We start from the raw sequence: 12,591 nt of genomic DNA, 5'->3' as shown, positions 1-12,591 counted from the left end.
AATGAGGATTTTCTGTTACTTGGAACCTGCCGCATGAGGTTTTCAGGACTGCAATGGCTTGGATAGTTGCCTGGGGTTTAGCCACTGGGATTCTTGATAGGGTCAGTTTAAGAAATCATTACTGTAAAGAAGAAAAAAATATTTTGACAGGTGATTTTTCACTGGGAAAGATATTAGAGAGATAGGTAGGGTATTAAGGAGAGCATACTGCCAGTGTATTGTGTGGTTAAAATTTTAAAAGATATTAGTTAAGGAGGTGATTAATTCTAGATACTGTAGAAAATAGCTATTTGGGATCACCTCTTTGACAGATTGTATGCTGGGATAGAGAATTTCAGGGGAAAAGCTGTTTTTAAAAGATGAAGTATCTAAGAATGAGTATTTCTAGCAGAGTGGAAGGATGTATAAATTGACTCTACTATCATGATTATGGTTAAATTTGTAAGAAACTTCATGTGAATAAAAATATTTTTATCTAAAAAAAAATTGCTGCAAGGGAAAGAGTGAGATTAGAGGCCAGAGAGGTTCAGATTTCAGTAACAAACTTCAGAACTTCACAAATCTTCAGCTGTATGTATACGTTGTCACTGCAAATTAAAGTAATAAATTGGGTGGTGAAACCCAAGCTTGCATGCATATCCAGAAGCCTTTATAACCATCTCAGTCTTCCTGACCCTGCAATAGCCAAGCGGTTCACAGACTTAAGAGATTAAAGAAAAAAAGCTCTTTTTTTCCTGTCTACCTTGTTGGTATCTTTGGGACTGTGGCTTTGGGATTATGGCTAGGTTATAACTGTTAGCAGTGGGCTAATGCAGATTGCTTTCTCTACTTAGTGAATCACTTTGTGTTCAATTTGCTGACATAGGAGGAATGCCTTTATCCCTGATGATGTGCTATAAGGCTTACCAGGCATACCACATCTGACTCATAGTCTGCCCTGCTAAGGGTTTGTGAGAGCCTCTCTTGGTACATGGTTGGATAGTCCTGATTTTCACTGTCTGGGATGAAAGGCCAGTTGCTAATACAGCATGTTTTTCCAAGCTGTGTTTAATTTTGTTGTTTTGGTGCCAGTTGGGATTTTGTCCACATATGCCCATATCCCAGTGAATACACCATTCCAACCTTTATGCCATTGTTATGAGCAGATTTACAATTATAATTTTGCCTTTTCCATTTCTATTCTCTCCATTGTTTGCATTGAAGATGAAATGGAGAAAGTGCCTTTAACATTCGGAAAAGGGAAAGCATTTAGTAAATAGGTGCTTCAATATTTAGAGGATATTTAGACCAGTGGAATCTTAAGGCACAGATCATCATTAATAGATCATCACCATATTTTGCAAAACAAACAAACAAACCAAGAATTTTGTAGAAAAGTCCTATAATCTATTTCTAAAGTGCTACAACTCTTAATGGTACATTAGTAAAAGTTGGCCCACTGGGGTCAAGGCATAAAGGCATAGCAGAGAGGTACATAAGCCACAGCTTCTCACAGTGTTTCAGCTGAATCTCCATCTCTGAAAATTAGTCAACAGAGCAGATTAGGGTGCAGATCAGTGAGGTTGATGACATCATAGAGATATGTATCTTGTCAGTTAATATCAATTAATTGTCACACGTTACTTCTGTTTCTCCTAACTTCCTGGAGCACGTTACTTTCTTGTACCATTTGAGAGCTGCTGATGGTAGTTGTCCTTCTTGTTAAGAAAGAGATCTGATCCAAAGCAGACTTTTCCTTATAAAGCTGTCCCAGAAAAGAATTCAGAAGCTCTTGTATTAATTCATTTATAATGTAACAATGTGACTTTGCAAAAATACTTTTCAGCTTAAGTCACTATACCTTTTGATTTCACAGTTGGATATTACAGAGATATAGTTTTCTTTTCTTTTTTTTTTCGAGACCGAGTCTCGCTCTGTTGCCCATACTGGAATGCAATCACGTAATCTTGGCTCACTCCCCATCCTGGGTTCAAGCAATTCTCCTGCCTCAGCCTCCTGAGTATCTGGGATTAGAGGCATGCACCACATGCCCGGCTAATTTTTTTTTTTTTTTTTTTTTGTATTTTTAGTAGAGATGGGGTTTCACTACGTTGCCCAGGCTGGTCTTGAACTCCTGATCTCAGATGGTCCACCTGCCTTGGCCTCCCAAAGTCCTGGGATTATAGGCATGAGCCACCGTGCCCAGCCCCAGATAAAGTTTTTTTGTAATAGGAATGCTTGTTATAAGCCTTTTAGTTGTTGGGAAAGCCACAGCTTAAGGAAGATTGTTATTTTGGACTCTCACAGTCAGCTGGAGTAGGCATGTACTTTCTACGTCGCCAGAAGTAGCTCTGTGATTGTTGTTGGTTCTAGATAGCAAAAATCTCCATTTATGTATGTATATATACTGGAGCTGGTGATTTGGGGCATAAATAATTGGTAATCTATGATATCAAGATAATATTTGCTGATGATGGGTCATTCAGTGATGATGGGCCATTTAGTGATGACATATTTGAAAATGATCTTGAGTAGAAAGGTGAATGGTTTAAGTAGCAGGTGGTAGATAGAAACTTCACCTGGCAATACTGACTTGGTTTATATATTGGTAGCTCTTTAATAGAATAATAAATCTCCATTTAGCTTGGCATCATGTATTTTAGAGGCAAGGTTTCCATTGCATTTCTTTTTCCACTTTGTAACTGCCTTGTTTGATGTAATTACCGAGCATTTTGATATTTTGTTTCCACTAGAGGGAGTTGTAAAGCTAGTATTTGTTTATATTTAGCGTGTATCCATGAAAGCATTATTTAATAATTCATATTTTAAAATATCAGAATCTTTTTAGAAGTGCACTTATGAGGTCACTTGTTCAAAGGGAATGTGACTGTTAGGTATTCCATTTGCTACCCTTTCTCTTCGGAGAAGATTATTGTATGGTTTGTAATTTGAGGCCTCTTGCCTTCATGAATGTTGGGGATTACAGGCTCTGAAGATAATCTGTTTAGTTAATTTAAGCTGAAAATCCTAACGAAAGGTTTCCACGTTCTTTGTTTTACATTTACCCTTCAGTGCAGCTTTTGTATGTTCTACATGGGTTATTGCAAAGTGTTTTGTTAACAAAGTTCTTTGAGTCAAACGCTCTCTTCTTTTTTCTTTTTAAGAAAGAAACGTGAAGTAGAAAGGGAGAGGAGTTTATAGAATGATTCTGAATTTATTTCAATTGAAGCCTTAAGACTGGCAAATTATCTTTTTTCTAGGGAAGTTATCTGTTACATTTTTAAACTCAGTTAATACACAATAATATCCTATTGAGATTGCTGCTTGCAGCCAAAAATTCAATCTGATGAATTTTAAATTAATGAGTGGGATTAAATTTTATCATTTATAAGGATTGTTATTTCTGTTCTTGAATCTGTATTTGGAAGTTTGATAGATCTTTAATGAGGAAAATTTACAGTTTCTAAAAATCTCTATTTGGTAACATGCATAGCTAGATATGGCAATTTTATGTTTTATTGCATAGGGTTCAGTGACCAAAAAGCAATTTGACAGTGTATATGAGGAGGGCACACTTTGATCCTGGGAAATGGAAACATTGGAGGTGGGATTTTGTTTCTGAACGGCCTTATTTAGGAGGACTTCGCTTCATTAAGCTTTCCTCTGCCCTGAACTTAAAGAAGCCAGGGAATATGACCCAGCTATGCCAAAGAACTTGATGGATAAATTTTTTGAAGACGAATTTTATAATGGCATCTGTGGATGCCAATTTTGTGGTATCGCAAAGAAAGCTACAATAACTGCTGAATTATTATGTAGTTTTTTGTTTTTGTGCGGGGGAAAAAATGTCCCTTCAGATGTCCCTGTCAAGGCGCCCCTGAATTATAAAGTTATGAACTTGAACCTCACTGAAGGTTTAGAAGAAAATATTCTTTCTGTTCAGGAGTCTTTACTTGAAGTATAAAAGATTTGCTTTATTTTTCCTGGTGTAACATGTAGGGTTAGTCTTTTTCCTTAAAGCAGTGATGCATAATTATAGACAACAGGTGGTACTACTTTTAAAAAACCTCATAGATGCGATTTTTTCCTTTAGTGCTTGCTTCTTTATAGAATTGCTTTGCTGTCTTTCATTTGAGGCATGTAGTATACAGATATGTTGCTGTGTTCTGTTTTGTTTTTCATGTTGTATCTTTTGTATTTCTTGTTTTTATAACTCTCAGTCAACTCTGATATGGCTAATTCTCAAAATGATTTTTCAAGTACCTTGCATGTGCAGGTGAGCAATAAATGAGGGTCTTGTGTGTTAATGTTAGCATTAAACAGATTTAAAGATCAAGGTAACTTTTCAGTGGAGAAAATATCTTTCTCTTGTTGAAGGTTTAGAAAACAAATGGATTGAGAAAACCTTAAAAAAAAAATCCATCCAGTGAATATCAGAAATACGGAGTGAGGAAGTATTCCCACCCACCCCCAACATATTCTATTCTCATTTACAAATTTTATTTCACCAAAGCTCAGTTAAGAATTTGGGGCAACTTTGGGAGGCTGAGGCCAGTGGATCACGAGGTCAAGAGATCGAGACCATCCTGGCCAACATGGTGAAACCCTGTCTCTACTAAAAATACAAGAAAATTAGCCGGGCATGGTGGCATGTGCCTGTGGTCCCAGCTACTCGGGAGGCTGAGGCGGAAGAATCGCTTGAACCCAGGAGGCGGAGGTTGCAGTGAGCGGAGATTTCACCACTGCACTTCAGCCTGGCGACAGAGCAAGACTCCGTCTAAAAAAAAAAAAAAAAAAAAGAATTTGGGGCATTCCTTTCAGTCCTTCCTTAAAATATATTTGTTTAACTTTTACTATATATATTTTGTTTAAGAAAATTTTTTTTTTTGGTAATTCCTAACATAATACTCAGATATGTTTTATGGTCACGTTCCATTTCTTTTGTATTAATGACAGGTAAAGTAGAAAAAAAAATAACCTGCTAGAGACCAGGGAGCATCTCATTTTTTTTTCCCTGAAAGGTTTTACAGAGTATTTAGGGTCTTTAAAATCCACTTGCATAATGTTATGGGTTTGATTTATGTACTTTGGAGGGAGGTAGTCAAGTTGTTAATTAAACTGGTGCTTAGTTTCTTAAAGAGAAGTAATTAGAAACAGATTCTCTAAAAAGTGTTTTGTAACCTAATATTTGATCTTCTAATTGTTACATAATTTAAGACATATATTGGGATTTTAGGGTAATATAATATTATTATATTGGGTTTTGAAAAAAAACAATTGCAGATAGTTATTGAAATTCAACAGGCTAGCGGATTTATACATTTTTTTTATCACATTTGAAATTTGAGTGAATGAATTTTGTCTATCTAGTTTATATAATAAGAAATCAAATATTTAATGTAAGATTTAGTGTTAGGCTTTTGTGTGTGCTGTCTATAGAAAACAATCTTCCAACTCTTCTTTTACTCAGATGTTGTATAAGAGCAGAGTATTGTGTATCTTTTCATCTTTGGAATTAGATGGCTTTTTACTAATTAGTGACTTACCAGCGGGTTTCTACATTATCAGAGCATTTAAGGGCTTCTAGGCCACCTGCTACTGCTGCTGTTCTCATCACCTGGCCAGAGTACATCTGGCTACTCACATTCCCTTCGGGATGTCTAATTGTCAATTTCCCAAGCTATGATTACTGGTAAAACAGGATTCTGAGACTTAGTCTGCACCGTGATAACATAATACAATGATTGTACTATTATTGTGACATGCTGTGTTTCCATCAAAAAAGTTTTAAATTCTGCTCTATGTGTATTTAAATCTGAGACCTTTGTTTAAAAAAGAAAGGAAAAAGCCTTCTGATGTAAATCCTAAAATCATGCATTCTCCTTTCCCCAAGTGAAATGATGAATATAATTTGTGTGGAACTTAAGAAATTAGTTAAAAGAGGGAATTACGAACTTCTTTGACTTCTACAGTCAAAAACGACTCGTTCCAAGGCAGCTTTGGTTTGGTGACTTGTGTTTCAGTTGGTATGATATTGATGCAGACCTTCTGACTCAGTTGCAGCAGTTACTCACAGACCTTCCCCATGACATGCTGGATGACGACCTCTCCTCTCCTGAGCTCCATTATTCGGACTGCAGCGAGGATGGCACAGACAGAGAGTAAGCATCTGAAGTCACTTTCACTTGTATATTACAATTCTATAAGTCTTTTTCTTTTGATGTAGTTTAATATTGTATATGATTATAAAATTATAAATAGATTCTTAAAATTTGGGGTGAGGGTTGATGGGAAAGACATTAAAATCTTGGGGTTCTTTGTGTTATTGATGTACAAATAAATGATACACTTTAAATTGAAAGTATTCATTTTTCTCAAGACCACATCATCCTGAGCAATTAGAGATGAACTGGAATGAGCAAGTGCTGCCCAAATCCCAAGGTATAAATGTAAGTATCTGGTGTGATGATGACACAGATGAGGGTGGGAATGGATCTCCGTGCTTTTGTTTTACTCTTGTTATCTAATAGGACTATAATGAAATTCAGAATTTATATGCTGGAGAAAAATGTGGGAATGTCTGGGAAGAAAACAGAAGTAAAACTGAAGACCGACATCCTGTGTACCACCCTGAAGAAGGTGGAGATGAAGGCGGAAGTGGTTATAGTCCTCCAAGTAAATGTGAACAGACTGATTTATATCACCTTCCTGAAAACTTTAGGCCATATACCAATGGTCAGAAACAGGAATTTAATAATGAACCAGCCAATGTGATTAAATTTTCAGATCCTCAGTGGAACCATTTTCAGGTATTGTAAAATCTTGTGATATTTGTGTGTGTTTAGGAAATGTACGTAAGTGCGGTGGTAAGATGATTTAACCACACGAAGTTTTGAGGGGGCACTTATTCAGGTTCATGGTGAATTAGTCATGGTATTTTCTGTTTACAATCTAATACAATCGTGATCTTAAGTCAAAAGTTTAAAATAGAAGCTCTTTGGACACAGTTGTTTAAACATTAAAAGTTAAGTCTGCCAAAGAATAACTATCCTCATTTACTGCTGCTTCTACCACTGCCCTGTGCTTCAGTGAGAAGCTATGTTCAGGTCTCTTTGTAGTTTTTAAAACAGTAATTCTATGGAGGTGACATTTAATTTTCTCAATTTTCCTGCTCACCACTCATAACAAATTTTAAGGTAAACACATCAAAGCTGATTATCTGTTTTGTTTGGTGATACAACAGTAGACAGGATGAATGTTAAGGAAAAAACAAAAAACCTTGTTTTTCCTGTGGGAGGGTTTAATGAAGTAAGACCTCAGGATATAGTTAGTTGCTTCTTAGAATTTCTCGATGACAGCAAATAACTCAACAGCTAGTCTGTGTCATGCATTGACAGGATGGATTTTTGGGTACTGTTAAGTGGTTATTTTCTCTTAATTCTCTCTCCGTGCAATGTTATTCAGCCCATGAGGGTTATCGAATATTTATTAGATATGAGGCACTGTATTCCATGTTCATGTATTGAATACATGCATTTTTATGTTCCCAAGATGTTGGCATAATCTAAATCAGTTGTATTAAAATATTTGTATATAGTCTTATTGGAATTCTTGAGTTTTATTTATAAAATTGGCTTCATCGTGTGCTCAAAAGTAGAATTTAGGTGTCTATGTGTATTGCAGACTTTCAATTAATAGTGTTAAATAACAGTAAGTGCTACTTTTGAGCAGATATGTTTAGATATGTGTGTCTGTATGTATGTGTGTGTGTATGTCTGTATACATATATACATATAAAACTTTGTAACTAACAAAAGTAAGTTCTGTATCATAAAATTTAGGTGTCTAATTCAGATGATTTTGGAAGAAAAGGCCAAATCTTAATTGTCAGTTTCTTCTGTCATCTGTAATAGCAATTTGGTTCATCACAGGGTCCCAGTTGTCAAGGTTTGGAACCATATAATAAAGTGACATATAAGCCCTATCAGTCTTCTGCCCCGAACAATGGCTCACCAGCCCCAGAGATAACAGGAAGTGACACATTTGAAGACCTGCAACAACAATTTTTAGGAGCTAATGAGAGTAGGTATCAAGTTTATATTTATTTTTTAATACCACATAATTGGGGAAATTTGAACAGTAAATATCTGAGCACATTCAAGCATTATATTTTGAGTATGACAGTAGAATTGTGCTTGATATTTCAAAGAGCCTTGTTTTTAGAGATATATACTAAGAGTATTTATGAAAAAACTGACATTAAGTCTAGGATTTACTTTAAAATAATATATTGTTGATGGGTAATGTTAGGTGGGAATGTAGATGCGGCCAAACTGGCCAGGAGTTCATAATTGTTGAATCTGGGAAATGGGTTTGTGGAGATTCATCGTACTATTCTCTTTACTTTCTTGTATATTTGAAATTTTCCAGAATGAAAAGTTAAAAGACATTTTCCCAACTATATATTTCAGTCATTCTAGTTTGTTAAGTCTTTTTTCCTCATTTGGATAGTGGTTAGTATCCTCGCCTATCATACAGGAGACTAGAGCGCATCTGAAATTTAAGAAAATTAAAAAAGACTTTTTATGAACGTCATATATTGTTTTGACTGAAACCTAATTTGGAAAATGAAACATAGTTTTCACTCTCAGATTTCTTACTATATGGAAGTGTAGTTTAATACATTGGCGCTATCATCAACTTTTTTCTTTTGATTTTGCAGTTTTTAGTGTAATAATTAATCTACTCTGATGTAAATTACTTTATATTCAGAATTACTTAGATATCAGGTTCAGTCATGGGACATTTGCCACATTTTTTTGTACAGTGTGTATATAAATAAGAGAATGAAAAAAGTGCTATAGCTACTGGAGAATTTTGATATGAAGTGCTGGTATCAGAAAACAAAAATTCCAAAATATAAACCTGTATAGTGACTTTACCGAATTACTCTTATACTCTCTGGCATACTAAATAGCTTCTAATTCTTGTGCATATTGAAGAGCCAGTATCATTCTAGAGCGTGGCAACAAGCTTTTCTGTTTTGTTTTTGTTTCCCTTTAATTAGTAGGGAAAAAGTCATACTGGATATTTGGGCTTACCTGGGCTATACCAAAGAGAAAACTGGACTTGTGGGTTGTAACTCCATAGTGTTGTTCCATCGTACACTGGGATGGCAGGGTACTTACAGGGGGAGGCCCAGAACTCATCTTCCCCTGAAGGCATCAAAAGCAAATATGAGGGTGGCTTCTTTTTGTTTTTAAGTTTTTTTGTAGAATGAGGAAGTGGACAGTGTATATAACTGGTTTTAGGTCACAGCAGTGGCGTGACAGCTCCTTAGTGTTTACTCTTTCAGTTCCCTTGAAAAGTTATATTTATATCTCCTGGTCTTTCTGCATATAGAAACCTTTCCTTACCTTTCTAAACAATCTGCACTTCTTCAAGTTGAGTTCGGTATACATTTGTCTAAATTTGACATTTGGAAGTTAAATAACTTAATGGTAGTGCCAATTTAGTGATTATAGTTTCTTAGCAACAGTAATTTAAAAAAAAAATTTTGAAGACAGGTGGGGCTTAGAGACTGTTTATTTCTGGGCTAGCTCTACTGTAAGACCTGTGAGGAGTTTGACTTGTATAAACTTTTCAGCCTTTAATTTTCTTTATTTAACCAGATCTCTGTTTTAAAAGAGGACTGAATTATTTAGTTAGCAAGTGGTTAAAACTTAGTAAATGTATTTATTTCTGATTGTAAGCTTACAGAAACATTGTTCTTGTAGGAAGTGAAGAATATTTATCATTATGTAGTTGAAGCATTATCCTCCTACTCTTACCAATTCTTTCTTCATTTTTGTCTCTGACTCTTTTTAAAGTGGTCCTCAAATGACTGATTGTTTATTGTTTCTGAAAAAAGACTTCAAAATTCTTTTTTTTTTTTTTGAGACGTAGTCTCACACTGTCATCCAGGCTGGAGTGCAATGGTGTGATCTTGGCTCACTGCATCCTCTGCCTCCTGGGTTCAAACGATTCTCCTGCCTCAGCCTCCCAAGTAGCTAGTATTACAGGCACCTGCCACCACGCCCAGCTAATTTTTATATTTTTAGTAGAGACAGGGTTTCACCATTTTGGCCAGGCTGGTCTCAAACTCCTGACCTCGTGATCTGCCCACCTTGGCTTCCCAAATTGCTGGGATTACAGGCCTGAGCCACCATGCCCGGCCCTTTTTTTAAAAATTATGGATTCGAGGAGTACATTTGCAGGTTTGTTACATGGGTATATTAAATAATGCTGGGGTTTGGCTTCTAGTGAACCCATCACCCAAATAGTGAACATAGTACCCAAAGGATACTTTTTCAATCCTTCCCTTCCCTCCCTTTCTCCCCAAAATTCTTGATTAATCTGTTCACTAGCTAATTAATTCAGCAGTTATGTCCTAGCATAAATATAGATATAATATTTTCCCCAATCCTGCCTAAAATAAAACATTTTGAGGCTGTCTACAAATTTTCTGTAATAATGATTTTACAGAAGCTGCTGTACTTGTTTTGTTTTAAATTTTCTGAGAGAATATTACTTTATTTCATTGCAGTTGTTATATACTAATTTTTAATTGGCTAAAATGGTAGTTAGTGATTCAGGGTTATAACCTAAACAATGACTTTCAAACTTTTTTGGCAGTGTCCCACTGCCAGAAACTATATTTTTTACATTGTGATGTGGTCTACAACATACATCTCTATGAACAAGTATATATAAATGAAACAAAAGTTTCACAAAAAAAGACTGATTCTTACTATATGATACACTCTGATATAGTCTCTCTTTTTAAATCCTAGTCACAATTCACTGAATTGATTTCATGATGCTCTAAAATGTTGTAGCCATAGTTTGAAAAACACTGCTTTAAATGACTATAAATTTATATTTTGGTATGTTTTTATCTAATAAATTGCCTTTAATTCCCAGAATCTGCAGAAAATATGCAGATTATTCAACTTCAGGTTCTTAACAAAGCAAAAGAGAGACAACTGGAGAACTTAATTGAAAAGTTAAATGAAAGCGAACGTCAAATTCGATATCTGAATCACCAGCTTCTGATAATAAAAGGTAAGATGCTGGATGCCGTCATTTATGAGGTACACTGGAGCTAGATATCTTATTTCCAATAACCTCATATTAAATACAAAGCTTAGAGAGTTAAAGCACTTGGTTAGAGGGTTCATAGCAAGTGACACATAGCAAAACAAAACCTAGGATTTCTGAGTGTTTGCCTTGGATTACTTCTCTTTAGAATACTCTGTTTTGGATACCAGGTGTGGTGGCTCACGCCTGTAATCCTAGCACTTTGGGAGGGCAAGCGGGGCAGATCGCTTGAGGTCAGGAGTTTGAGACCAGCCTGCCAAAATGGTGAAACCCTGTCTCTACTAAAAATAGAAAAATTAGCTGGGCATGCTGGCAGGAGCCCGTAATCCCAGCTACTCAGGAGGCTGAGGCAGGAGAAGGAGCATTACCTGAACGGGGGAGGTGGAGGTTGCAGTGAGCCGAGAAAACACCACTGCACTCCAGCCTGGGTGACAGAGCGAGACTCTGTCTCAAAACAACAACAACAAAAACCACAAGGCACAAGTGTACCTATGTAATAAATCTGCACATTGTGCCAATGTACCTCAGAACTTAAAGTATATATATATATTTTTTTTAAAAAGGACACATTATTTTGGAGTCCTCATTTTTTCCTTTTTCTCTCTTAGGTTCTCGCTTAGGTTTTTAGAATTGTTGAACATTATTATTTTTGGGATGGAGTCTTGCTCTGTCACCCAGGCTGGAGTGCAATGTCATGACCTCAGCTCACTGCAACCTCTGCCTTCTGGGTTCAAGTGATTCCCCTGCCTTGGCCTCCCGAGTAGCTGGGATTACAGGCGCCTGCCACCGCACCCGGCTAATTTTTGTATTTTTGGTAGGGACTGGGGATTTCACCATGTTGGCCAGGCTGGTCTTGAATTCTTGACCTCAGATGATCCACCTGCCTTGGACTCCCAAAATGCTGTGAGTCCAGATGTGAGCCACTGCGCCCAGCCTGTTTATACTGATGGCATTCTGTCTTAAAAAAAGTTGTTGATTCCTTATGTCATTTCTCTAGATCAAGTATTCCAACTTTCAGAGTGATTTGTACTTAGTTTTCACTGCAGCGTTTTCTGGGGCTACAAATTACCATAAATGTTTTAATCCAAATAAGAGTTAGTGATTGTGAAGTGCCATATCTGGGATAAACACATAGAGTAAATACAGATTCCAATTATAATTGCTTACTCCTGTGGTTTCTGTAGTTTTGGTCCACATTGAACTTTCATTTGCAGAATAATTTTGTGACTGAACTCTAGCTCATTTCAAATGTAATTGATGGTGAAAATGTCTCTTTCTGCAATGCTCGTAAAATTTATTTTGAGAGAATAACTTGTGAGCTGTTATAGCAAATTATGTGGGAAGAATTTAAGATTAGGTGAGTTTAACAGTTCAGTGCAAGTATGTGTCAGATAATTAGTCCTCAGATAACTTCTTTGATTAGCAGGAGTTTAAAAGGGATGCAATAATTTTTTTGTTTTTGTTGCCCATGCT

General features: G+C 36.1%; 1 protein-coding gene across 9 annotated transcripts in view; it reads left to right on the top strand.

Annotated features, from left to right (window-relative positions):
• The window catches only part of CEP152 (centrosomal protein 152), a 77,101-nt gene that overhangs the window by 7,469 nt on the left and 57,041 nt on the right, over window positions 1–12,591 (top strand). For 5 of the 9 annotated variants that reach the window (XM_012442383.2, XM_012442382.2, XM_012442387.2 and 2 more), the window contains exons 3-7: window positions 6,037–6,140; window positions 6,359–6,428; window positions 6,510–6,788; window positions 7,893–8,061; window positions 10,942–11,082. In XM_012442383.2, coding sequence (XP_012297806.2) covers window positions 6,037–6,140; window positions 6,359–6,428; window positions 6,510–6,788; window positions 7,893–8,061; window positions 10,942–11,082 — 763 coding nt within the window. Of the gene's footprint in view, window positions 1–6,002; window positions 6,141–6,358; window positions 6,429–6,509; window positions 6,789–7,892; window positions 8,062–10,941; window positions 11,083–12,591 lie in introns of all 9 variants that reach the window. The other 4 variants (XM_012442388.2, XM_012442385.2, XM_012442389.2 and 1 more) reach the window with 2 other exon arrangements.

Source organism: Aotus nancymaae, unplaced genomic scaffold, assembly GCF_030222135.1.
Source record: "Aotus nancymaae isolate 86718 unplaced genomic scaffold, 86718_ANA_hifiasm-v0.15.2.pri h1tg000062l, whole genome shotgun sequence".
NCBI classification, from domain to species: domain Eukaryota; kingdom Metazoa; phylum Chordata; class Mammalia; order Primates; family Aotidae; genus Aotus; species Aotus nancymaae.
The sequence above is the reverse complement of the archived record's forward strand: the minus strand, read 5'-3'. Positions and strand labels throughout refer to the sequence as shown.